Source organism: Dreissena polymorpha, chromosome 2 (assembly GCF_020536995.1).
Source record: "Dreissena polymorpha isolate Duluth1 chromosome 2, UMN_Dpol_1.0, whole genome shotgun sequence".
In the NCBI taxonomy this organism is placed as follows: domain Eukaryota; kingdom Metazoa; phylum Mollusca; class Bivalvia; order Myida; family Dreissenidae; genus Dreissena; species Dreissena polymorpha.
In genome coordinates this window covers 101072731-101099650 of record NC_068356.1, presented here as the reverse complement: position 1 = coordinate 101099650, position 26920 = coordinate 101072731, and the positions used below count along the sequence as shown (strand labels likewise).

Sequence of the window (26920 nt, the reverse complement as noted above, 5' to 3'; positions counted from 1 at the left end):
TATCTATTCATACGACACACGAACACTAACTCCGATCCTAATACAAAGACGAATGCTTCGGTTATTGTAGGAAAATATGTACGTCACAATCGGCTCGGGGCGCTAATTTGTCTTTGCTGCATTTTATGAAATTCGGCTTTAATTTATAATTTTTCTTGCCTATTTTGTGTTATTATAATATATTTCATCAATATATTACAATTAAACACATATAAAAAATCGTATATACCCGCTTTAAGTCACCGACAATCAAAATGTATACATGAAGCCTTAAAGTTTTCAACACGGAAATAAGACAATCGCAAAAAATGTAAAGTTTTGACAGCAATCGTATGCATCTTTTTTTAAGGACTATTTGATATGGACGGACAAAGACGACGTGAAGAACGGAATCCACGCCGCCCGGCTAGACAAGCAGGAGAAGGTGCGCGGAATCCTGCATCCGGGTTCCGGGCTCGCATCACAACTGATCACGTTCGACATCAACAACCAACCAGAAATGACAAGTGCGTAAAATGGGAAAGGATAACGATGAATTAAATAAAGTAATATCATCGAACGAGCATTATTACTTATACCAACAAAGTTTCATTCTGGAATAAGTACTCGATAGATTGTTGAACGCCCATAATCGAGTTGGGAATAAACATTCTCAAATATCAGAATATATATTTTTGACAACAAAATTCCAATACTTATTTTGAAAACCATATTCCCTAAATTCTGAATTAAACTTTTGTTAAATGAATGATATCCATCATAAAATTTTCAACTATCGCCGGTCTTTGTACTTATGCTTTCTAGCTTACAACGGACGATTATATTGGTTGCACTGTCTCTTACTGAATCCGTACTGTGTGATACGGGGTCAGTAAACAAATAGTTGGCAATAGCGCTGCTCGAGCATAATATAAAATGACTTCCCTGTATCACACCATTTGAGGTCAGTATGAAGCCGTGTTATGTAACGTATTAACCTAACCGAGCATTCCCCTTCATCCACGTAATGACTGGAGAACACAACACGTTATTATGTGTTTTTTAACGTCGCCTTTTTTGCATCCGTGACGTCATTTAACGCTACTAACATCCTTATATCAAAAGCTGTCCACCTAATATATGCAAACAATGCAGCCAGTAAGTGACCTGGCTGAGCCAATTTGAGTATTCTGTTTTAAGTAATAAAAAAAAACGATTTTCATGGCCATTTAATACATGGTATTTACGTTAACTTGCTTTTACACTTAGGCGCATGCGCTGACAACGGCTTCTGTGAGCATATATGCATACCGACCTCAAACGAGACGTACATTTGCGCGTGTGGAGTGGGTTATACATTGGATGACAACTTACGAACATGCTCATCGTGTAAGTTGAAACTAGTTTTTTGTCCGTTTAAATCATTAAGCTTCCTTTTCCAGTAGACCAACTTCCTCCCGTTTCTTTTGTACCATTTATCTCCCAATCCTTTTAATTCTGACCCTTACTTCCTTGTTCGGCATAAACTACCTTACCTTTTGTTTGATGAACCCCTTCATTTAGTGTTTTAAACATCCCTTGATTGTGTATCATTTACTGCCATGACATTTTTTAATTATTTATTCTAATCGGGTTAATCATGAGTTCCAAAGCTTGCTTTACCTACTTGCCTTTCTAATAAATTATTTATATCCCTTGGTTTTAATTGGTCTCCCTTTTAGTGTGTATCCGTTAAAAGTTACTTCCCCTTGCTTGGTTTACAAGTTCTTAGTTTATTCTAATACGTTTTATACCAGTTATAACTCACTAACACCCTTACAGATTTCATCTTTAAATTGGATAAGGCATTTACTAACATTGCTTCAGCGTATAACATGTAAGCATTTACTTACTTAGCTTATATGTGAAATATGTATTTAGAATATTCGATGGATTTCTTTGGAACGGCGTATATTTCCATTACAGATGTCAAGTTCGACAACTACGTCGTAGCAGTTGATTCTTACCAGAAACAGATCTATCAACTCGACCTGACTTCCGGTGACGTCAGCGCTATCCCGTTGTCGCAGTCGTACAAGGGAGTTGCCCTTGATATCCACAAGGTGACCGGACGTCTCTATTGGACCGACAACTCGATGGGCGTCATTGTGACGTCAAATATTGACGGAAGCGACGAAACAATATTTCGCAAACTTCCAAACGGTAACCAAAAGATAGTTTGCATCGTTTAATTGAATATGTTTGTATGAATTTGTATTGTAGTCTGATCTAATGTAGTACAGAAAACACAAAATGTTCATCCCGCCAAAGCACTTTTCAGCATAGTTAAAAGTAACTATTGTTTTTAATTATATAATTACTTTATAATAGCTAGTATTTATTGAAATATTTTTTTTGTAAATAATTTTTATATAGCTCGAATTCCTCGGAGTACTTCAACATAGATCTCGTGCATACATGTATTTGTTTAACTCTTTCAAAATTGCGTCGGCTTCAGATACCATTTCGGATGGACTAGCCGTTGATCACGTAAACCAGCTGTTATTTTACACATGCACACATTATGACGTCATCATGGTGGCGTCACTCTCAAATCCCGCCATCTATCGGACAATTGTGAACGAGAGTTTGGACGAGCCGCGAGACATCATTGTGAACTCCGAGACTGGGTACGTTTACACATATAACTTTATCGTCGTAAACGCAGTATGCATGTATAAATAAGAAACCCACGTTTCGGCAAATTAAATATACATAATGCCTACAGTAATCGTTATTGTTTTATTACCTATTTACTCGAACAACGGATTTCAATGAGCGGGGAGATTTGCCCACCAATTCTTTAAATTCAAATATTTAAATTGCAGTCGGATCTACTGGACGGACTGGGGTCTAGAGCCAAAGATCGAGACCGCGACCATGGACGGCGGCAACAGGAGCGTCGTACACCGCCCTGACAACGGTTCTTGGCCAAACGCTCTCGCTTTAGACACAAACAGTACGGGTGTTCCCTATTGTGGCTCGATAGGTCATTGTCGACTCGGGTACTACTTGAAAGTACTCCGGGTACTTTAAAGTATACTAGCATGTACCCCGGATACGAAAAATATACAAAAATATACCCAGCCAATATTGGACTGTTCAATTTGTGTATTCCTTCCCAAAACCGATGTCGCAAAACATAACGAAATAAAATAGTCTTTTAATAAAACGTGCCTAAGCTTTTTGGAATATAAATTCAATAATGAGAGTCCGTTTTGCTGATTATTGACATAAATAAGAACATAATTTGAAAAATTTAGCCGACAACGACAAATTTAGCGTAAGTATTCCCGGGCACGTATAGTATATTTACCGTACCCGGGGTACATTGAAGTATACGTTAGAGTACCTTGGGATTTTTAAGCAGTACCCGAGCCAACAGTGACCAATCGAGCCCTTTTGTGGATGAAACTTGTCAAATAGCGTCTCAAAGTCGAATGCTCTCGCAGTACACACCAACAGCACGCGCATTCTCAATTATGAATAATATAAGTCAATTAAAGCTTCACCCATTACTTTGTATCGCGAGAGCAGTGAAAACATTTTTTCTTCGAGTGAGATATTATTGCAAATAGAAAACCTTTATGATTTTTTCTACTTACAACTAAACTGTGGTATTTCAACTTAATAAACATAATACCCTCCATCATATAGGCACCACTTATTACCTACAGCATCTCATGTCTTGACAAAACAGAAATATCAGCCAAACGATCCGATCTTCCTTTTTCCCGTTTTCTAGCAGTGGCTATTTTCCGATCGGTATTTTCCTGTTACTATGATATGTTACAATATTTATTAAGTGCATGTTCGATATTGTTTCGTACTTACGGTGTGAACAGAATGCACATACTGCCTCATAAATTACAATCGAGAATCCCTATAAAACATCAAATGAGCCTCGCTCTGTGAACTTGTGGATTAATGCATGTGCGTAAAGTGTCTTGTCAGATTAGCCTGTGCAGTCCGCACAAGCTAATGAGGGACGATACTTACCGCCCGCCATTATGAGGTTTTCGTTAAAAAAAGTCTCTTCTTCGCAATACTCCAGTTAAGGCGGAAAGTGTCGTTCCTGATAAGCCTGTGCGGACTGCATAGGCTAATCTGGGAGGACACTTTACGCACATGCATTTAACCCTCTTTTTTCATAGCGAGACTTAAATATTTGTTCCAGCCATGATGCTTTATTGGATCGATGCGAAAACCGAAATAATTGGGCGCATCGACCTTGTGACCCTGAAGAACAGGGCCATCTACTCGGAGCCCCGGGCGCATTTCTTCGGACTCGCTTTGCTGGACGGGTACCTGTATGTAACAGACTGGTTCAGAAAGTAAGTGCTTTATATTAATATTTGTAGTTTTGAAAAAAGGGCTTTGTAAATAATGCCCTGCATGAACTTTAAAATTCAGTTTAATAGTAAATAAATAATTCCCCCAAATTGTGGAAAGTCTTGCTCATAAACAGGAATTTTGCTTCTAGAGCCTTTATTTTTATTATATTTAAAACATATTAAATACTTAACATCGATATGTCATTTATGTGACAATTGTGTTATTTGCACATGTCAATAAATTGCAGGTACGTTACACGTATAAATATAAACGGTGGAAACACGTTAGAACAGATCGGTCCAAGCAAGTTTGCAAGATTGAACGGGGTAGCGGGCTTTAAAAAGAGCACAGTTAAAACAGGTAACTTCACGTTCTCATTACATCATCAGATACAAATAAAAGTTTGAATGGGTGTATACTGCAACCATTGGACTGGGTCGGTCTGTGGGCTGTCCGTATCGACTGCTCTATTGGTTCGATTCCCATAGGGTCCGATTATAACACTGACACATTTCACAACATTTTTCTTTACCTTTATAAACATCAAATTTTTCAAGCCTGTCATCATTTTAAAGGGATCTTTTCACGCTTTGGTAAATTGACAAAATTGAAAAAAGTTGTTTCAGATTCGTAAGTTTTCGTTTTAGTTATGATATTTGTGAGGAAACAGTTATACTGAACATTAACCATGCTCTAATATAGCCATTATATGCATCTTTTGACGATTTTAAAACCTAAAAATTATAAAGAGTTGCAACGCGAAACGATTGAATAATTTGGAGTTTTGTTTTTGTCGTTAAATTTTGTGAAACTACGAAGATTGCTTATATAAGGTATAAAATACGTCAAGTATGCGTACTCGGCGGAATAGCTCAGTAGGCTAAAGCGTTTTTACTTCAGGACTCTGGTAGGACTCCAGGGGTCACTGGTTCGAAACCTGCTCCGGGCAATGTTCTTTTCCTTTTTTAATTTTTTTTCTTTATTTTTTACTGGAGCTTTTACGATCCAATGTTTACATTTATCAATATAAAGCATTTAATGAATAAGTTTTAAAAAATGCCAAAATCTGTGAAAAGGCCCCTTTAAAGACGGATATGTCCTCTCTAAATTATTCAATAAAAATACTTTATCGCAACTTCTAAGGAAATATAATCCGCTCAAATGCCATCACCTAAGGAAAACAGGGTAACGGCAGTGAAATTTGAACAAAAGAATAGAACTTCAATAAACGCATTCCAGACGTGCATCTTTTAAAGCGGGTATATACGATTTTGTCAAATTTTTATGAATTTATATAAAATGTGTAAAAAACTTATATATATATATATATTTCAATATAAATTAAAATAAAAGTTAAAAAGAACATGTGTCGAAAAATGCGAAATAAGCAAGATATTTAATTCTGAAATTGAAAACGGCTGTACAGCCGAATTCGCCAGCATGTATACCATACATGTACGATGTGAATCTAAACTTAGTTTAAAGGGATCTTTTCACGCTTTGGTAAATTGACAAAATTAAAAAAAGTTGTTTCAGATTCGCAAATTTTCGTTTTAGTTATGATATTTGTGAGGAAACAGTAATACTGAACAATTACCATGCTCTAATATAGCCATTATATGCATCTTTTGACGATTTTAAAACCTAAAAATTATAAAGCGTTGCAACGCGAAACGATTGAATAATTTGGAGAGTTCTGTTTTTGTCGTTAAATTTTGTGCAACTACGAAGATTGCTTGTATAAGGTATAAAATACGTCACATTTATGTACACGGCGGAATAGCTCAGTAGGCTAAAGCGTTTTTACTGCAGGACTCTGGCAGGACTCCAGGGGTCACTGGTTCGAAACCTGCTCCGGGCAATGTTCTTTTCCTTTTTTAATTTTATTCTTGATTTTTTACTGGAGCTTTTACGATCCAATGTTTACATTTATCAATATAAAGCATTTAATGCATAAGTTAAAAAAATGCCAAAATCTGTGAAAAGGCCCCTTTAACGGTTTATTTGAATTCCTGCAACGATATCTATTCATACGACACACGAACACTAACTCCGATCCTAATACAAAGACGAATGCTTCGGTTATTGTAGGTAAATATGTACGTCACAATCGGCTCGGGGCGCTAATTTGTCTTTGCTGCATTTTATGAAATTCGGCTTTAATGTATAATTTTTCTTGCCTATTTTGTGTTATTATAATATATTTTATCAACATATTACAATTAAACACATATAAAAAATCGTATATACCCGCTTTAATCTAGTCCCGAAAGAAATGTTGCAGACACACGTGGGTACACCAAATATTCACAAAAGCATGGGTGCGATCTCTTAATAGCTTTTTAACCATAAGAGAAAAGCAACGTGAAAGTGATCCATTTGTTGTCCACACTTAGATGAAAGCTAAAGGAATAACTTACTCCAAAATTAATCATTATTATTTTACAAAGTATAAATGCCCATATGCCACAAAATTTGTTTCCTTATTTCGGCGGGATCAAGTGTTTAGTAAGATGTGTGCGTATTGTTGCCGCTGCTTTTCGTTGTTATAGTTGTTATGGTAGTTGACAATCTATGATCAAATGCCCATTTGTCATTCGATGAAATATTCGTTCTCCGGTTTCAGTGTTCAGTAAATGTTTACAAAGCGACTGCAGTAACCTGTGTTTACCAGTTTCCGACTCTGACTACAAGTGCGCATGCTCAGATGAAGGGAAGAACGGCATCATACCGTGCGCGGAATTGAACGGTATAGCTCATCATGTGTGCATAAAACGATGAGCCTGCATTTAGGAAAACGGGGTTTAATGCATGCGCGTAAATTGTCGTCACAGATTAGTCTGTGCAGTCCGCACGGCTTATCAGGGAGGATGCTTTCCACTTTTACGGAATTTTTCGTTAAAAAGAAGTTTTTTTAGCGAAAAGTGCTATTGCGAAAAGCGGACTGAATAGTCTAATGAGGGACGACCCTTTACGCACATGCATTAAACTTTCTAAGAGCGAGGCTCATATGAATTCTTTAATTTAATACATAGTTCAATTAATATTAAAAATTAACGCGTTGTATAAATTGTTACCCATTGGATAGGTAATTATGAAGGATTTGTATACACGTTATAAATTTCGTGATATATTGAACAGACGAAAAAAAATCAATTAACGCAGTTATTTCGTATTAATATTGACTAACTTTGTCTGGTCCTATAGGACCATGTGTGACATGTATTAACATGTGTGACAACTTAATACAGCCTCCATGTATAACTGTCATACATCGTAATCTTAGTTAAAAATGGAATATATAATGTATTTACAAATTAAATTATTCATATGTATAAGAATCACTGCTAAAACAATCCTCATTAAATTACTGTTTTATGTTTGAATATTGGGATTTATTTATTAAACGAGATAAAAAGATATTTTAATAATGAGATATTTTGGCTTTTTTCGATTTAGTTAGTATCGCACATTTTGCACGTTACATTCATTTGACGGTGTTGTTTATTTCAGTGATTGATAATATACTTGTTAACCCGGCGAGGAGCCATATGACAAACGAACGAGGTCAGTTTGAAAACAAACGTTTTTTTGTTTTATATCATCAGGTTTAATACAAATTCGAGCTAGAAACTCACTAGCTTATCTTAACAACAGTAAAGGAAATGTTACAACAAACCATTGTATCACGATTGAGCCATGGCTCATGACTCTGACTTCAAATCTGTGAACATCACAATACCTTGGTTAGCTATTGAGTAGTAAAGCCTGATGCAATATCCACAGCGAACATCACACAATAAACAAAATTCGTCTAATAAGATGCAAAACACTACACAAATGGATTTTGGAAAACTATTGTTTGGCTTCAGTCATGGATACAAGTCGATGTATTTTGTAGACCAATTCAATACTTTAAATCAATTTCAGGGCATAACGTTCGTATAACCTCTTAAAGTCATTCAATCGATACAACTATTGCATTAAACTTTCAAAATTCAACTATTGTAAGTCCGAATTTCAAAGTGATCGTTAACCGTTTGTTTTTACCGATTAACACTCCTGTATATTCTTTGACAAATATACTGGAATTATCCAAACATTGCTTGATGCACACCAGTATTTATGGATGTACATGGATGGCATAATAAACTAGAAATGGCGCGGCAGAGGCCGACGCGTATCCCCACGCCGCATGTTTGACCCAGGGGCGCCCCAGGGTTGGTAATGGGGCCATGCATAGTTGAGATTGACCGTATTGTCATAAGAGAAGTTCAGTATCAATTAGAAGTGAATCGTTGTAGAAATGAAGAAATTATAGTAAAAGACAATTTTGGGTGGGTGTGGCCTATTATGGGCGGGGCGCCCCAGGGTTGGTAATGGGGCCATACATAGTTGAGATTGACCGTATTGTCATAAGAGATGTTCAGTAACAACTTGAAGTAAATCGGTGTAGAAATGAAGAAATTATAGTAAAAGGCAATTTTGGGTGGGCGTGGCCTATGTGGGCGGGGCGCCCCAGGGTTGGTAATGGCGCCATGCATAGTTGAGATTGACTGTATTGTCATAAAAGAGGTTCAGTATCAATTTGAAGTGAATCGGTGTAGAAATGAAGAAATTATAGTAAAAGGCAATTTTGGGTGGGCGTGGCCTATGTGGGCGGGACGCCCCAGGGTTGGTAATTGGGCCATGCATAGTTGAGATTAACTGTATTGTCATAAGAGAGGTTCAGTATCAATTTGAAGTGAATCGGTGTAGAAATGAAGAAATTATAGTAAAAGGCAATTTTGGGTGGGCGTGGCCTATGTGGGCGGGGCGCCCCAGGGTTGGTAATGGGGCCATGCATTGCTGAGATTGACCGTATTGTTATAAGAGAGGTTCAGTATCAATTTGAAGTGAATCGGTGTAGAAATGAAGAAATTATAGTAAAAGGCAATTTTGGGTGGGCGTGGCCTATGTGGGCGTGGCCTATGTGGGCGGGGTGCCCTAGGGTTGGTAAAGGGGCCATGCATAGCTGAGATTGACCATATTGTCATAAGAGAGGTTCAGTATCAATTTGAAGTGAATCGGTGTAGTAATGAAGAAATTATAGTAAAAGGCAATTTTGGGTGGGCATGGCCTATGTGGCCGGGGCGCCCCAGGGTTGGTAATGGGGCCATGCATAGTTGAGATTGACCGTATTGTCATAAGAGAGGCTCAGTATCAATTTGAAGTAATTCGGTGCAGAAATGACGAAGTTAATGTAAAATAACATTTAAAAAATGAGTGAAAATCTCTGACCCGGCCCCGCCCCAACCACCATAACTTTTGACCCAGGGGTCAGATCGAAATTCCGTCACTGTCACCGTCGCACATATGCTCATAGCTACCATGTTTGTTAGTTTCAAGGTTCTAGTGCTAATAGTGTAGGAGGAGCAGGTGGCCAGGACAGACGGACGGACGGACAGACGCACATCAACACAATATCCCCACTTTTTCTCCGAAAAACGTGGGGATAATAACTATGGTATAATCAAACCGAACGCTTTAAATAATATATATTGATTACTCATTCTGTTGAATATCATGTCCAATATCATAACATGCTCAAACTTTCACAGTTGAATATGAGCCGCGCTCTGGGTAAACAGGGCTTAATGCATGTGCGTAAAGTTTCGTCCCATATTATCCTGTGCAGTCCACATAGGCTATTCGGTGACGAAACTTTCCGCTTGTATGTATTTTTAGTTTAAGTTTGCTTCTGAGCGACACTCCAATTGAGGCGGAACGAGTCTTCCTTGATTAGGCTGTGTGGACTCCGTAAACTAATCTGGGACGAAACTGTATGCACATGCATTAAACCCCGTGTTTAACAGAGCGAGACTTAAAAAAAAAATATATATATATATATATATATATATATATATATATATATATATATATATATATATATATATATATATATATATATATATATATAAGCGCATATATATATCATTTCTATAATGATTCCTCTTGCAGACGGCTCTCCCGCTCTCACTATAGGCTTATCAGTTCTGGGTGTGGTCGCCGTCATTGTTATTGTTGTCGCCGGCATGTATATCTACAACAAACGGTAAGGCACATTCTTAGCTAAAATTGTTTTCAGTCATAAAGTTCTTACACTAACACCGTGCACATGCTGCAAGTGTTCTGCTTTATTTAATGATTAAGTTTATAGTGTAAACCTATTGAGTGTAGCTCGATTGCACCGAACGCCTCACGCTTATTCAGACACTCGAGTTCATGTCCTGGGTTGAACAAGTACTTGGTATGTTTTGGAGGTAAAGGGGTATCTGAATAATACTTCCACAGTGGAGATCGAACCCATTAACTCCCATACTTTCTCATCATTGGCGAACACCATATCCACTACGCCAGACAGGTTTCTTTTTTCATCGTGCCTTAAAAAGGTGTAATTCTGCTGCTCTGGTGTTCCTCAAAAACTGAGTGATAAAGTAAAAATTGAACGTTAATATCAGTATGAGTAATATTATTGTCTTTTTATTTTAATTTCGATGGGCTAAGATAGAGGTTTGGGATATCATCGATAAGCTTATTACATAGACCGCTCCAAGGCGGTCACCCCAGCTTTAATAGTGATGTTCTTTTAAATGTTATATTGTTGCATAGTATCGTATTATTAAGGAAATTGGTGCACGTTCGCACGTTTCAGGTTCCGCGCGGACAACATCTCCCACGACCGGCTGGTGGAAGACACGAATCGCGTGGACACTTTCTACAGGATCACGTTTCCGGATAGAGGCAATAGGGAGGAGGCGAACTTTGATTCCGGCATCGAAAACCCGTCGTTTGACTGCAGCATCGAGGACGTGAGGGGCGGGGCCAACCTTGTCAGATATTCGCCTATGTAATGATCTGTAGAATCTCGTTCTGAGAAAACTGGGCTTCATGCATATTCATAATGTTTCGTCCCAGTTAAGCATGTGCAGTCCGCACAAGCTTATCAGAGACGACACTTTCCGCTTTTATGGATTCGTTTATTTAAATGTAGTTTCTGCAAAAACGAAAATCCAGTCGAAGCGGAAACCGTCGCCCCTGATTAGCATGTACAGATTGCACAAGCTTATCTGGGACGACTTTTTACGCGCATGAATTTAGTACAGCATATGTTTGCGGCGTGACTTCTCTTGTCCGATACCCTCCAATCAAAGCATGCGCAGCATCTAGGACCTTGTCGCTTATTGGTCTATGTTATGGTAACAAGGACGTGAAGAAAAATCTGACGAGCGAGATTATTTCGTAAAGTCTTTCTTTGTGCAATAGGTTTATTTAATCCCCTCCAAAAAGTATTCCAGTTGAGCTTCATCTTTCAATATTTTAATTGTGTTGTAAACTTTGTTGAAGTTCGATTTCATCAAAAAACCAAAGTCTTACATCCGCACTTTCAAGTCTGTATCTTGTGAAGAAACCTTGCGTGGTGTATTTTGGTCGACCTCTGACCGAATTCTGTACCTTCTGGTCACATGTCAGCCACATTACAACCCAGTTGAACCCATAACAATCATTTATTTATTTTTCTATTTTCATATTTGTACATTGAAATACAATGATACTTTCCGTGACAGATAACAACTTTGTTTTTTAATGTAAAGTGTCCATTTCGATAACAATATCGTGATAAAAAGAAAACAGTGACCCATGTTACGGTGATGAACATTTCACCAAGTCAATAAACTTAAACTTCAGCAACACGATTATTGGCTAACATGTATTCTCAAGCGTTTGTCTTTAATATATTAATACACTGTCGAGGCATTCCGTGTGGAGTCCGGTATTATAAAGCCGTTAACTCGAAATTTATTATTTCTTTATTGAATACAAACATTAATTATCAAATGCTTTTCATAATTATTAGTATTGTACATTTACATATTTTGTCATATATCTTAGTATAGTTTTGTACAATTATTCAATGTCAAATTTATGCAAAGTCATTTACTGACTACATACTTTTATGTATATTTCATTTTTGCAGTAGTCAAGCAAACAATTGTAACTAAATTGAAGCACGCTCTGGGAAAACGGGTCTTAATGCACATGCTGATTTAGGCCGACACTTTTCGCACATGAATTAAGCACCGTTTTGCCAGAGCGCGACTCAATTATAGATAGCTCCCTTAAAAATATACACACGTGTGTAAAATATTTTTTTAAGCAAATAAGCAATAGAACAGCTAGTTTAAGGGCTGAATATTTACCCATTGTATGTATTGTATTTATAGCATGTGTATACCTTCCTTCTTATTGTGGTGTAAATAAATAAATAAAATAAATTAAACAACTTGATGTCTGAGTTTGTATACATTGAAACCTAATATATTAGTCTCGTCCATATTAATCTAACATCAAACTTAAACATATTCTGCATTATAAAGTCACTCTCGTGTCAGTTGTAACAAACCGAATGCAAACAATATATCTAACATACCATAAGTGGAAATTGAAAACTTAAACCTCAGTATATCGTATTAATTACATCTCTATGTAACATAAGCCCCAGCATATAGGCTTATCATTTGCTAGTATTACACGTTCAGTATTTTCTTGAAAATTAAGCAGCCTAAACACAACTCACATTAACGTAAATATGGTGCTACACGACCTTCAGGGCAAAACACTCGGGATATAGAAATTAGTGTCGAACTTCCAATCCACATTAATATATTGTTTTTTGTACAACTTCACGCACTCAGCGCAAGCGTATTCAGCTGTATTTATGCGCTTTTGCATGCATCATTCAATTTAGCCTTTTTGTGTTTAATTTCATAATATCTCTAACACTACAATTTTAGAGAAAAAAAGGTTTAACTGAATAAATAATAGCCGCGTCATGCGAAAATGTGTCTTATGCCATATGCTGCCGAAAAAGCATTCGCACAGTCTGGTCATGAGCTACCCTGTCCACTAATGAGACCAAGAAACATTGCGTGACCTTGCAGCCAGCAGGGTAGCTCATGATTGAACTGGCTGGTATAGAGCCACATTGGTCGCATACGGCATAAGGCCCATCTGTCGCGTTTGGTTGTTAGATTTCAAACATTATAAACTTACTAGCTGTCCCATTGTGTATAATATTGTTGCAACTGCATTGGTCATAATCTCTGAAATAACCATAAAGGAAATAACAGGAATAATAGTTAATTAAAAAAAAATGGAAGGACAACACACCAATTGATTTAGCTTCAGGTTTATATGATAAAAACAAAGCCAAAATATTCATGATACATGAATTTAAAAAAAGAGTGCCGATAAAATGAAGACTGATCCAAAGCTAGTCTTAATGTTTTAATTATTATATGTGCTGTGTATAATTTAGAGTTTATTAAGAGAATTCTTCATCATAAAGAAAAATTCCTAGCAAGGGAGCGCACTTCGTGTTGGCCCCTCTCAGTTTAGTCACGTTCTGAGCAGCTATAAGTAATTTTTCAACCAAAAGCTTCATTGGGGTACTCGAATTTGACCCCCAAAAAATAAACATAAATTTTGATCAGCACATTTAATAGTATTAAATTGATTATTCACTTATCTGTTTCGTAATGTATTGTGTATATTGTTTATTCATAGTAAATTAAATTCCCATAGATTTAATGGGCACGGCCATGTAAACAAATTCCACAATTTGTGTAGTTATTTTTTACTGAGATGCGAACGTGAAAACAAAAGGCGACATTCGATGTAATGTACTCATACTTTTGAGCTGGAACATGTGTTCCCATGGGCATTAAGATTTAAGGACAGCCAATGTCAGTCTCCACCTTAACAGAAGCTAAAGAAGACAAATCACTGACAGGTAGAAATCGTATTTCTCTACCAGTTCCAAAACAAGGGCTGTTTGTAAAACATGCATGCCCCCCATATGGGCTGTCCGTTGTAGTGGCAGCCATTGTGTGAATACGATTTTTGTCACTGTGACCTTGACCTTTGACCTATTGACCTGAAAATCAATAGAAGTCATCTGCTGGTCACGATCAATGTACCTATGAAGTTTCATGTTCCTAGGCAAAAGCGTTCTTGAGTTATCATCCGAAAATCATTTTACTATTTCGAGTCACCGTGACCTTGACCTTTGACCTTGTGACCGCAAAATCATTAGGGGTCATCTGCAAGTCATGATCAATCTACCTATGAAGTTTCATGATCCTAGGCGTATGCGTTCTTGAGTTATCATCCGAAAACCATTTTACTATTTCGGGTCACCGTGACCTTGACCTTTGACCTAGTGACCTCAAAATCAATAGGGGTCATCTGCGAGTCATGATCAATCCACCCATGAAATTTCACGATCCTAGGCGTATGCGTTCTTGAGTTATCATCCAGAAACCATTTTACTATTTCGGGTCACCGTGACCTTGACCTTTGACCTAGTGACCTCAAAATCAATAGGGGTCATCTGCAAGTCATGATCAATCTACCCATGAAGTTTCATGATCCTAGGCGTATGCGTTCTTGAGTTATCATTCAAAAACCATTTTACTATTTCTGGTCACCGTGACCTTGACATTTGACCTAGTGACCTCAAAATCAATAGGGGTCATCTGTGAGTCATGATCAATGTACCTATAAAGTTTCATGATCCTAGGCCCAAGCGTTCTTGAGTTATCGTCTGACAACCACCTGGTGGACGGAACGACAGACCGACCGACCGACCGACAGACCGACATGAGCAAAGCAATATACCCCCTCTTCTTCGAAGGGGGGCATAATTAAATGGTGAGTTTGTCTATAATACCATACTAACGTTCGTAGACATAAAAATCATTGAAAAGCATGATATACATGCAGTACAAAAATGCCATAACAAATCAGCATATCCAAAAGCATAACAAAAACAACAAAGTGCAGGATAAACATCCCATTAACTCTTTCAGTGCTGGAACCGAATTTTGAAGGCCTTTTCAAACACTTTGGATCCAGATGAGACGCCACAGAATGTGTCTTCTCATCTGGATCCAAACTGTTAGCTATTCTGATAGTATTCCTTGAAAAAAATCGAAGAAAATGCTTATTTTAGAAAATCAGCAGACAACATTTTAGCAGAAGACAAATTTCCCAGCATGCAAAGGGTTAAGCTAGTTGCAATAATCCAACTCCCAGCTATTGCCCCTCCAGGAGCTCTATGTGTGAACTCATGAAAGCTCAAAGCATTCAATAAGAACTACTCATAAACCCTTTCGATTCAAATACAATAAGTATTCTTTTCCCAGGTTCCTAAGACAATAAAAACAAAGAGCTTCTAAAAAAAAACTCAGAAGTAATTACAAATAAATAAATATTTAAATGTAAAAAAAACAACCTACACGAGCAACAAAGAGAACGTGTTACAACATGATTTATTTTACTTGCATTTTCTACGTCCCTTCTTTGAATATATTCGCCCAAGCCCGACATATACCTGGTACACCTTGACAGGCACTACTTGATTAACATGTTTAAGATGCACATAAAAAGGTAACAATTATATTTATAAACATTTGTTCAAGGAACATACATATAATATATTATATTACTGGTAATTGGGGATTGAAAATCAGTATGTTGTGACCTAAATACCGAGGATATATTACTCGCAGTTTGCAGCCAAAAAATGCATTTTCAGGAGCCAAAATACTGATATCTTCTTTTTGCATATTTATTAAATGCTCTGCAAATCTTCCGAGGTATAAATTTTAGAGAAATACTAATTTTACTATGCACCAAAAAAGGTTTATCGTTTTAAATATTTTGTGGAGTTAGCTTCCTGGAAATATTTTCATCAAAATCATGTTAGGTAGATGATTTCAATGCGTCAAAATTGAGAACATTTCAAAATGCTTGCATCAAAAAGCAGGATTCTGCTTTAATTGAAATCCCTGATGCTCTTCAGGTGAAGTAAGACTTAGCAATAACTCAACAACAATTGAGGTAGCTTATTTCAGATTGATTTGTACAATAGCAGCTACAGCTCTCTATTTATAACACGTATAAATGAACATTTAGAAAATTATACCACATGTAGAATCCTACATAATGCAACATTTGACTATCATATATGACACGAAAATTTAAAGAGTGAAAATACATCTGAACAAGCAAATTTGTTGAATTGATATCCCCCGCCAAATAAAATTTGTCTATGGATGGGTGCAAACTCATACCTTGTTTATGGATGGGTGCAAATTCATACTGAATAGTGTACAATCCTACAAAATAATTAAATGTATGGTACTTATTTGTTGCTTGGCCATTTTCTTCATTGATATCTATACACCCATAAAGGGAAAACTTAAGGAGATTTCTATGGTTGCTAAAGTCTTTTCTAGTTCATGTCCATGTAATTTTACACTAAAAAAAAAACAAAAAAAAACATTAATCTTGTGTAAGCAGTAAACACTGGATTTTGCATAAAAAAAATTACCGGTACCTGAACTTCTCACTTAAGTACAACTTAATTTCAGATTCCTCTTAGGAGCTTTATGAGTACCAGGCTACAGCCCCAGACTTTTCTCACCATTTTGGGAACATGACTTATACCTGTGAATTTGAAAATTTAGTTTCTTACTATTTAAATTGGAAAAAGTATTATTGCTTGAATTTTAAATTTGAAAAAATATATGCATTCATCTTACATAAAAAAGAAAATAGTGAACATAAAGATATTGCTAATACAGTATATGGATATTGAATCTTCAAACTCTATATTTCTATAGGTTACAACTCTAGAAAGTCAAACCATCAATTGGGAATTTTTTGACTGCATTTGGGAAACAAAGATATTTTTTCCTATGGAAAATATGACTAATTATCGTATAAAAATCATCTAAAAAGAGACCAGTCATTTACAAGATCAAATCAAAACAGAAGAAACACACCGGTAACCAATTATTAATACATATATAAATCGCGGTCTGGCCCGATAAACAAATATAATTCTCTGTCTGGCAACACATGAACAATGCTAAAACATGCTAATTCAGACACATACTGATAACACATCCATGTATGTATCTTAAATGGCACTATTGCCAATAGAATATTCACTTCTTGTCACAACCACACTGTTACCAGTAATTGATTGGTTATAACCTTGATGATCTTTGTCAGGCTGGCTGTTTCTCAGCCAAATTATCATTTAATTTCTCCTATGATTTAGAAATAAATTTTTAATGCATCAATAAAACTTACCGGTAGTTTAAGTACTTAATATGTGACTTTGATATGATTTATCACCGGGCGTTTCTTATACAAACAAATGTGTCTTAAATGGTCTTGTGGCAGTATGGAAATGAGACAATTAAAAAACAAATTGTATTTGATTCAAACATGAATGTATACTTAATTTTATAACAATCGAAATTACACTCCTGACTAGGTAAAATAATTGGTTCATTAATGAAAAATCAATAAAAATTTGTAAAATAATCATAAATATTTTGAGAAATAGATGGATGACTTACATAGCATTTAAAATACTTGACAGATTTTAAAACTCTGCATGGTCGAATGGAAGAGCATCAGATTTTGCTTCTTAACATCTTCCTATTGAGGCCTAGAGCAAGTAATATTTCATATTTAACATTTGTTCTTGATTTTATAATTATTTTGTATTATTAAATAGATAAAAAATTTGTTAGTAAATACATGTATTAGCACTTATCTAAAAACATGAAAATCTGTGAACATGTCCTTTTAAGATTCTGACAGTATTTTCGCACTAGCTCGGTTTTTGACTTCTTGCATGAGACCGAAGTAGCTTCGCTCGTTCACCTCAACGAAACGCTGTCGCTCTCTACTGAGCAGAAACACGTTGCCGGAATGAATGTCATACCAGAACGCATGTAGCAGCAAGTCATTTTGGCTCAGCCTCTCTTTGAGAAATGGATAGGCAGCAATGTTTTCTAACTGCTGTATACAGTTTACCTATAAAGACGGAATAAAAGTAATAAGAAATGGTCCTTGAAATGCTTTGAAAATTTTGATTTCCGATAATTATATAAATGAAGTGGTTTTTCAGAAAGGATTTAATTTTAAACGTATTGACCAAATATTGAACAAATGAAGAGGCGATTATCATGTTAAAGGACCAAATGACCTTGACCATTGACTACAAGATCAATACTTTAGCATATTTCTTTTCCCCAAACAAACAAGCACATCAATTAAATATTCTTCGGTCAAGGCATTTTTAGAAATAGTAAGGAAACAAAATCAAAAGGAATCTTCCATTCCTCTTAAGATACAAGAGTACAAATAAAATGATCATAGTTCAAAGTGCTATCTTTAGATTTTTCGAGTATAGCAAATTTAATGTTAAAAGCCACTGTGAGATTGGCCTTTGACCTGTTGACCTCAAAATCAATAGGTGTCTTCCTTCTCCCTGAAGCAATCCACGTAACAATTTGATTGATTGTAGGTCAACAGGTCAAAGGTCAATCTCACAGTGTAAAAATACAGACTCAATAAATCAACCGACCATCTCAGCAATCAATACACCAAATAAGAGAAACAGTATTTCTGTAATTTTTGCGGTTAAGGCATAAATTGAAATTTGTCGAAAGTAAACATGTCTGTCATTATGTGCAAGTTTGCAAGGTCCTTTCAACAAACTTAATCAGAACCCTTGCAATGCACATTCTACCTTATCAACTGTGGTATACTAAATACCTATACCAAATTACTAAAGCGTTCAAACTAACCTGTGAAAGTTTGTCCACTATGTTGAACTGCTGCCCAGGATCTATGGTAATTTTAAACTTAGTGTTCTCACTCTCTTGCATAAAAGGAACAGGGCCAGTGAAGCTATTTTCTTCTTTCAAGTATTGAAACTTCTCTATGGTTCTCCAGCCGTTCTTTTTGATCCAGAGTTCTAATGGGGAGCCTGTTTTTGCATCCATCTGCTTTCTGAGATCATAGAGTAGCCGCATTGCCTGCAAAATGTATGACACACAACAAAATGTGTTGGTTTTTTTATTGCATGATGTACTGCGCACTAGACTTGCAATAAAAAGCATAAATACTCATATATACATGTAGGAGGCAGAGACACATATAAAGAAAAACATTCAGGGCCCTCAATCTATCAAATCTGCCGCCGAATTTCGGCGGCAGTCCCCCACCTGAAAAGTATACTTTTTTCCCCTTTTGGGGGGAAAAATTCCCCTTAAAAAAAAAAAAAAAAAAAATTTTTTTTTTTTTTTAATAGAAAGATGTGTCTCATGATTATTATATCTCAATTCTATTTCAATTAAATCTTTTCAAACATACTAAATTATGTAAAAAAGCAATGAATATAGTGCAAACATGTACAAATAAAATAATGAGAGAGTAAGTAAAAAAATCCCCCAAAAAGGGAAACGCCGCGAAAATTCCCCCTCCTAAGGGCTGCGGACCCCTTCCCCCAAAGTAGTGTGAGGGCCCTGACATTAAAATTACATGTCCATGTTGGCTAATTAATTTCTAATTATTTTATAGTAATTTTGTCGCAATGATCCAAAAACATACAGACATTATGCACTGTCAGCATCTTTTTAAGTTTTGTATATATTTTATTATGGATAACCTTCCAATTTTCCAGTCTGACAAAACTAACTAACACAATGTCTGAATGTTAAAAAAAATATCTTCCACAAAACCCTAAATGATATTTCTCCATAAATAATCTTACTTTTATTTATACATTTATCTTGCAAACCAACTGATTGGTTAACAACTTGTTGATAGTGTAATAACAAACTGGTTATGTTTAGCTATTACAGTAAGTATACTCTCAGTAAAGCTCTAAGCAAAAGCATACTCTAAAGGGTGGGCAATATTGACCCAAGTTTATTCCACACCAGCCTGTATTTATTTTAGCCTAAGGCTTATTGAAATACTCTCGAGTCTATATCCTGGGTAAAACAAGAACTTATGTCCTTCATGGTGGGGGGAGAATATAAAGAATCAGTTATTTGTTTCCTTCGTTATAAAGTACCAGAAAACGGCACTTTCCCATTGGGAAAAAAATACAAATTTCTCAATAGCTGTCCAATTGAAAGTTTAAAAAAAAAGCATTTTTTTTAGTAATAAAATGCAACATTTAGTTAGTTTCCCTATGCAGCTCTATGGCTTGAACCTCAGTAAATATAATATTGACAGCAGTTGAACTTGACAACACTTAGTTATCAATTTTAAAGCATTTGGGAGCAATAAATATAATACACCGATTTCCCAATGTGAATACTTCATAACACGAATTTTCCCAATTTCAGGGTTTTTCACTAATTTTTTTACAATTGGGCTGGTATTGGTACTTTTCCCAATAGGGCAAAAAAAATCGCCGAGAATGCCCCTCATGACTTACTTTACAATCTGAATGTCCTGCCACCACCACGTGTCGGATTTTCTGTCTTACGCAGGTCAACTCCAGGGCACCAGCAGCAGTAGTCGTGTTGGCAATTTGTTCGAGATCATCTGGATAGGGCACAAAATTGCCTGCATTCTTCACAATGTAGTTGTCACCTAAATCACTATTTGTAAACTTGGTAGACACCACCCGGCTGTCCATACAGCTGAACATCAAGGACAAAGGCTGTAATTTCAGCATATTCAATTGTAATTGAGTTGCGTTCTGTCAAAATGGGGCTTAATGCATGTGCGTAAAGTGTTGTCCCAGAGAAGCCTGTGCTGTCTGCAAAGGCTAATCAGGGACAACACTTTCCGCTTTAATTGCATTTTTGCAAAGAAAAGACTTCCGTTAAAGAAAAAATACTATTTAAGCGGAAAGTGTAGTCATGTGAAAACATGTTTTAAGTTTGACTGAAATCTTCAAGCCATTCCTGAAAACTTATAGGGGTCTTTCATGTTTTGATAAATTGACAAAATTAAAAAAAGTTGTTTTAGATTCGGAAATTTTCGTTTTAGTTATGATATTTGTGAGTAAACAGTAATACTGAACATTAACCATGCTCTAAAATATGCATTATATGCATCTTTTAACGATTTGAAAACCTGAAAATTATAAAGCGTTGCAACTCGAAACGATTGAATAATTTGTCAAGTTCTCTTGTTGTTGTTATATTTTGTGAAAATACGAGGATTGCTTATATAAAGTTAAAAATACATCCCTCATAGTATGAGCACGGATGGCCAAGTCTAAGCAGTAGACTTTTACTCCAGGACTCCAGGAGTCAGTGGTTCGAGCCCAATTGAGGGTTACTTTTTTTTCTTTTTTAAAATTATATTCTTGTTTTCTTACTGGAGCTTTATAAATCCAATGTTAACATTGATCAATATAAAGCATTTAATGACAAACTTCAATACATGCCAACATCTGTGAAAGTCCCCTTTAAGTTACCACTACACTTTTATCAAGCTGACATGCGAACACCAGGGTGAGTAGAAAGCTTGCCTTCTGTTTTCAAAGTCCAGCTAAAATTAAATATTTAGGAGCATATAATCTACTGAACAAGTGCTTAACGTTTACATTGGACAGGTCAAATCTCAAGCTTTCCATTGGTAAAAAAATGCAACTTAGTTTGTTCAGTTATTTAAAATTACAACTCAAAAATGAGCCATGAGCAAGAATAGGCAAATTGTGACGATTTTGGCCAGTACTTTTTTCTTTAGGTTCATAGTTCTTTGAGTTAATTCCTAGTATTTACATTAAAACAAAAGTATGTTTCCTGTTTGCAAATATTTTATTTTACGATAAGTTCCACGTAAATAGTGATTGCATATTGGATTGATAATAGTAGTAGTAATAGACAGTAATAATCTGTGAAATGTACAGTTATTTGATACAGTTTCACGTGGGCTTGGCGTGTATTCGGCTGCCTGAGCGCTGATTGGTTGATGCGCTTACCAAGAAGAATTTGATTGACGGATGGAAACATCAATATTGGCCACTCGCTGAGAAATTCATTGAAAACAGAAGCTCTGAGGCGGAGTTATGGACTGAATGACCCAGTTATTACTCGTCAATTATTGTCGGTTTGCGAGATCAAAACTTCCTATCGCAATTTTAAAGATTGGAGAAAAAAAACAGATTTTCTGGAGATTTTCACCGATGAATTCGATCAGCAATCGGTTAATAATGACAACCCTGCCGAAATTACTATTTGAAACGGTAGGGTTGTGCTTTCATGAAATGAAATAGTAGGGTGATGTCTTTGGCAAGCGGGTAATGTGAACTATCAGTATCTAAAGCGCTGCTCTTATGGCAGCAGGCAGTCTGCATTCGAGCGCCGAACAGATCACAACGTTTAATACGTTGCAGTAATCAGAGGCCATATACCATTGGAAGTATCTGTTACTTTGGATGCTTTTGAGTGGGGGTGACCCAGGCAATATTAGACAGTGCTTGTTTTTGGTCTCTTTGGCTAAGCCTAAGCCAGGGACATTTCTGTGACTTTGGATGCCTTTTGAGTGGGGGTGACCCAAGCAACTTTGTGCAATATACCATACATGTAGCTTGCTGGGTAGCCTAGGCTAGAGACTCATAAATTATATCATTATTATTAAATTATGTTAGTCCGAATCACGGGTTTCCATTGGAAATATAAGTTAGTGCATGTGTCAGGTCTAGTAGGTAAGCCTGAGTCTCTCAAGCTACTTATTGTCGCTTGAACTACACAGACCGATTGTCTTCCTTGCAAAACGCAAACAGGGGACACTGCAGACTCTTTGCTATAGGTGTAAGACACCTGAGGTGACCCAAGACACCCGAGGTGACCCAAGTCACCCTAAGTGACCCAAGTCAACCCAAGTCACCCTAGGTGACCCCAAGTCAACCCAAGTTGACCAAAGTCAACCCAAATTGATCCAAGGCAACCCAATTCGACCCAAGTCATCCCAAAACATCCTAGGTTACCCAAGTCACCCAAGTGATCAAAGACATCCATGTCACACATGGCATATGAAACCGGCCTTTATAGTGATTAAATGTTCATCATTCGAATGATACAATAATTATAAACCATTAATAGTGCAAATATTCTTTGATTCCAGTTAAAATTGAGGAAAAAGAGTATCTAATAAAACGGCTAAGGAGAAAGCCCAAGGAAATTCTGTATGTTGAAAAATACCACTGGTGTTTGTTGCCATTGTATACATCCAGCAGAAACGGTAAACACGTTACAAAATCAAACAAAATTTAGAGCAAATCAACTTTACATTAAACGTCTTTTCTATATAAAAAATCTCATGTATCAGTTGCGATTTTAATATACAGGTTGTGTATAGGAGTAAATAAGAAAGCTGTAGAAGAACAATCCTGTGCCAGACCTTCACCTTCAGTTGTGTACATGAAATTACATATTCAGGTGAAAGTCAACGGGTTAATACAACTTTCAACTAAAAGCAAAATGTGGCAATATATAGTTTTGTTAAAATTACTTACATCTGGATTTTCTCCATATAATTTTAATTGAAATAAAGTATGTTTCTTATCAAATAAGTTATATTTAACAATTCCTTCTAGTAATTTAGAGAAACCCCTCATCTTTGTTTATCTCGTGTGGACGCTTTCAATGGTATTGCAATCGTCTACAAGACCAGTAAAACTATACCGAATAGTTACTTGGCTACAAAACACTATTAAAGTTTGTTTTTTTTATTGCTTAATTAATGCATTCATGTACACGCCGGGTATGCGGATACTTTGATAACAGATGGCACTTCGATACCAGATAACAACAAAAGCCACGCGCGAGAGTTGAGTTCTTCAGCTTTTTTTGCATTTATGTTCTGTTCATTTGGTTTTCAGACACGTAACATTATTTGGTCGATTAATGGTATAGTGCTTCGTATTGCGGAGCAAAAAGTCGTGAAAAAAACAGTGGATTATAAAAAAAGAGATAAAATTTCATCGATAATCGTCATGAATTCGATGATCAGTACGTATTTCAACAAAATAAAAATACTTCGAAATAAATTAAGAACGTGCCAACTAATCGAAATAAAAGATCAATATTTCCATTAATGTTACAATATGTTAAATTTTAGTTGAATAACGTATTTGAGGAAATTCAAATGTTTTAAGAGTCGAATGCCAAATTTTCATGGACACCTCTTTTACCGATCATCTCAAAGACAATGGCACTTAGTTTCCAGATAACTCGACACTTTTTACCAGATATAACACACTCTATTTAGCGAATCAGACATGCAGAATTCGCTGTGGAATACTGCTATAGTAAGCAGGCAATAAATAAAAATGTATGTACTGACGTTAATTAAAAACGAATTACCGAAACATGTTCTTATCCCTTTGGAATATGATAATAAAAAGGAAAGGGAAGTGTAAAGCTCAATATAAAGGGAGATTTCCAATCTCTTTTAAATTTTCTGGCTACGCATTAGTATCGTATTCATGATGCGATTCTAATGAGCACCAATGACAAAGAATTTTATTAGGTGTATTGACCGCTTTAACACCCCTTGCTCCCCTTATCTAGAGTCCTGCTATAAGTTCAATTGAACACAGTCGTGTTGATCCACATGATCCGTTGTATTTTCAATTCTCTTAATCTCAATTTACCACTTAAAGACAAGTTTATTATCTAGACAATTATTTTCGGTCATCACTTGAAATATATTACTTCAGAAATAAGCATTTGAATCTTATTTAAAATTTGCACTTATAATATTAATTAAATAAATTAATAGAAATAAGATTTTTTTTAAACGAACAACGCCATTGGTAATATTTTACATGTGTATGTAGAGGATTTAATTACGTTATGCATAGATTCCCAATGTGTCGGGCTTGACAACGCAAATTGATTCGTACTTCAAAATGTTTGGTAAGAATAGCCATAACATACATAAATGCATTTCAGGTAGAAGATAAAACTCGGTTATCAGAGTGCCTAATTTGTTGAAAGTCTCTGTTATCCGAAGTGCCCTATATCTGGAATCAAAGTATCCGCAACTTCATGAATACCACCTATTAAAACATGCCCTATCTTCGTTTATATTTCATTGAATACTATCAAAATTTCAGTATTTGAAGCACAGTGATTACACTACATGCTGGAATATCAAACAATTTCTAGCAATATTTCTAAGTAGTTTTATTTTATTGAAATGTTTACTGTTCATCCAGTGTATGCTGTTTTCCGACCGAATTTTCTATTTTTTGGGAAAAAATCTACCATTCTTCCGTGATGTTTTTCTTTACATTAGAAAAGGATACACCATTTATAAACCCGACCATGCGCCTTGTCTAAAAAACTAATCTTTATAATATAATTTAAAAAAAAAACTGATGAACTTACCTCTCGCGCCATGTCTGCAAGCTCGTGAGTCGTACTTTTGTACCAAGGAAGACAGTTGAAACATTTATGTATCGGTGTGCATAAAAAGAAATACTCAATTAACACAAATATATATAAATAATTTGGTACATTATGAACGACATTATGTGATAGAAATGCGCATTACACATTACATGTCATATTATACATAATATAGTGCACATATTAAAAATAATCAGAAAAATAAATAGAAATGCGTTACCGAGGTCACGAATATGATGAAACGACAACAGTAGGACATAAAGTTTAAAATACACTGAACAGTACTTCTTATCCGACATTTCATCAATCCAAGTGAAAAATCTATTTTAATTTTGACAGCGATGTAATCAATTGCGCCAATATTATTACGTACATTTGTATTGCAGTCCTCACAATATGCTTCAACCGTTAACTATAACCACTTCAATAAAATTTGCAAAATAAGTGATCGAAAATGTAACAATGATCTTATGGAAATAATGAGGTTATATATCCATTAATTTAAGATCGCCGTGTCACCTAGATATCGGGAGGTCACGGGTTCGATACTCACTCTGGGAGCGTTCTCTACATTTTCTCAAAAGACACAAAATCCTGTTATTGACCCAGGAAACGGACTCGAAAGCGTTTCTTTAAGCCTGAGGCTTTCGATGCAATCGAGCTAATATAAATAGGTTTTAACTAACCCATGAATATTCATCCGATCAGTCTAATCACCAAATTTCGAGGACCAACCAGTGTTTCTGAAAGTTTAGTTCATTGCTCTGATATTGTTGTTTCAATAAATATTTTCGTATTAAATGAAACATTATAAAGAACAAATCGATAGTTACGCTCACCCTGTTACCTTTCATTATGCTATTTTGAACATTCTATGAAAATACCTATAATGTTGTGCATGCAATTGTGAACACATTCACTTCAAAGTGCGCAAGAAAATTAATTTTAAGTATATAATCTGACTTTATCTCCGACGATGCGTATGTTTTTTTCCGTTAATAATTCTTTTCTTTACCAATATGTTTAATACACTTTCCGCTTTTATGACATTTTTCGTTTGAATGAAGTCTCTTCTTAGCAAAATTCCAAGTTAGGCGGAAAGTGCCGTCCCTGATAAGCCTGTGCGGATTGCACAGGCTAATCTGTGACGACACTTTACGCACATGCATTAAGCCCATTTTTCTCAGAAAAAGGCTCGAATAATCAACAGCTCAGCGATAATTGTTTTAATCATGCACACACGTTAAATTGACTATGAAACATACCGTATCGAA

General features: G+C 35.9%; 2 protein-coding genes across 4 annotated transcripts in view; one reads left to right on the top strand and one right to left on the bottom strand.

The window, feature by feature from the left end:
• The window catches only part of LOC127868278 (low-density lipoprotein receptor-related protein 4-like), a 28041-nt gene extending 15402 nt beyond the window's left edge, over positions 1 to 12639 (top strand). The window contains exons 13-23 of the mRNA XM_052409907.1: positions 350 to 506; positions 1249 to 1368; positions 1945 to 2181; positions 2477 to 2648; positions 2847 to 2977; positions 4196 to 4352; positions 4601 to 4713; positions 6980 to 7102; positions 7867 to 7920; positions 10354 to 10447; positions 11048 to 12639. Coding sequence (XP_052265867.1) covers positions 350 to 506; positions 1249 to 1368; positions 1945 to 2181; positions 2477 to 2648; positions 2847 to 2977; positions 4196 to 4352; positions 4601 to 4713; positions 6980 to 7102; positions 7867 to 7920; positions 10354 to 10447; positions 11048 to 11246 — 1557 coding nt within the window. The 3' untranslated portion in view covers positions 11247 to 12639. The remainder of the gene's footprint in view (positions 1 to 349; positions 507 to 1248; positions 1369 to 1944; positions 2182 to 2476; positions 2649 to 2846; positions 2978 to 4195; positions 4353 to 4600; positions 4714 to 6979; positions 7103 to 7866; positions 7921 to 10353; positions 10448 to 11047) is intronic.
• The window catches only part of LOC127868281 (beta carbonic anhydrase 1-like), a 180277-nt gene extending 156394 nt beyond the window's left edge, over positions 1 to 23883 (bottom strand). The window contains exons 1-4 of one of the 3 annotated variants that reach the window (XM_052409913.1): positions 23747 to 23883; positions 20711 to 20938; positions 19068 to 19298; positions 16561 to 18291 (exon numbers count right to left, since the gene is read on the bottom strand). In XM_052409913.1, coding sequence (XP_052265873.1) covers positions 18061 to 18291; positions 19068 to 19298; positions 20711 to 20938; positions 23747 to 23848 — 792 coding nt within the window. In that variant the 5' untranslated portion in view covers positions 23849 to 23883 and the 3' untranslated portion in view covers positions 16561 to 18060. Of the gene's footprint in view, positions 1 to 16560; positions 18292 to 19067; positions 19299 to 20710; positions 20939 to 23746 lie in introns of those variants that run through there. The other 2 variants (XM_052409915.1, XM_052409914.1) reach the window with 2 other exon arrangements.
• Between the last annotated feature and the right edge of the window lie 3037 nt (positions 23884 to 26920).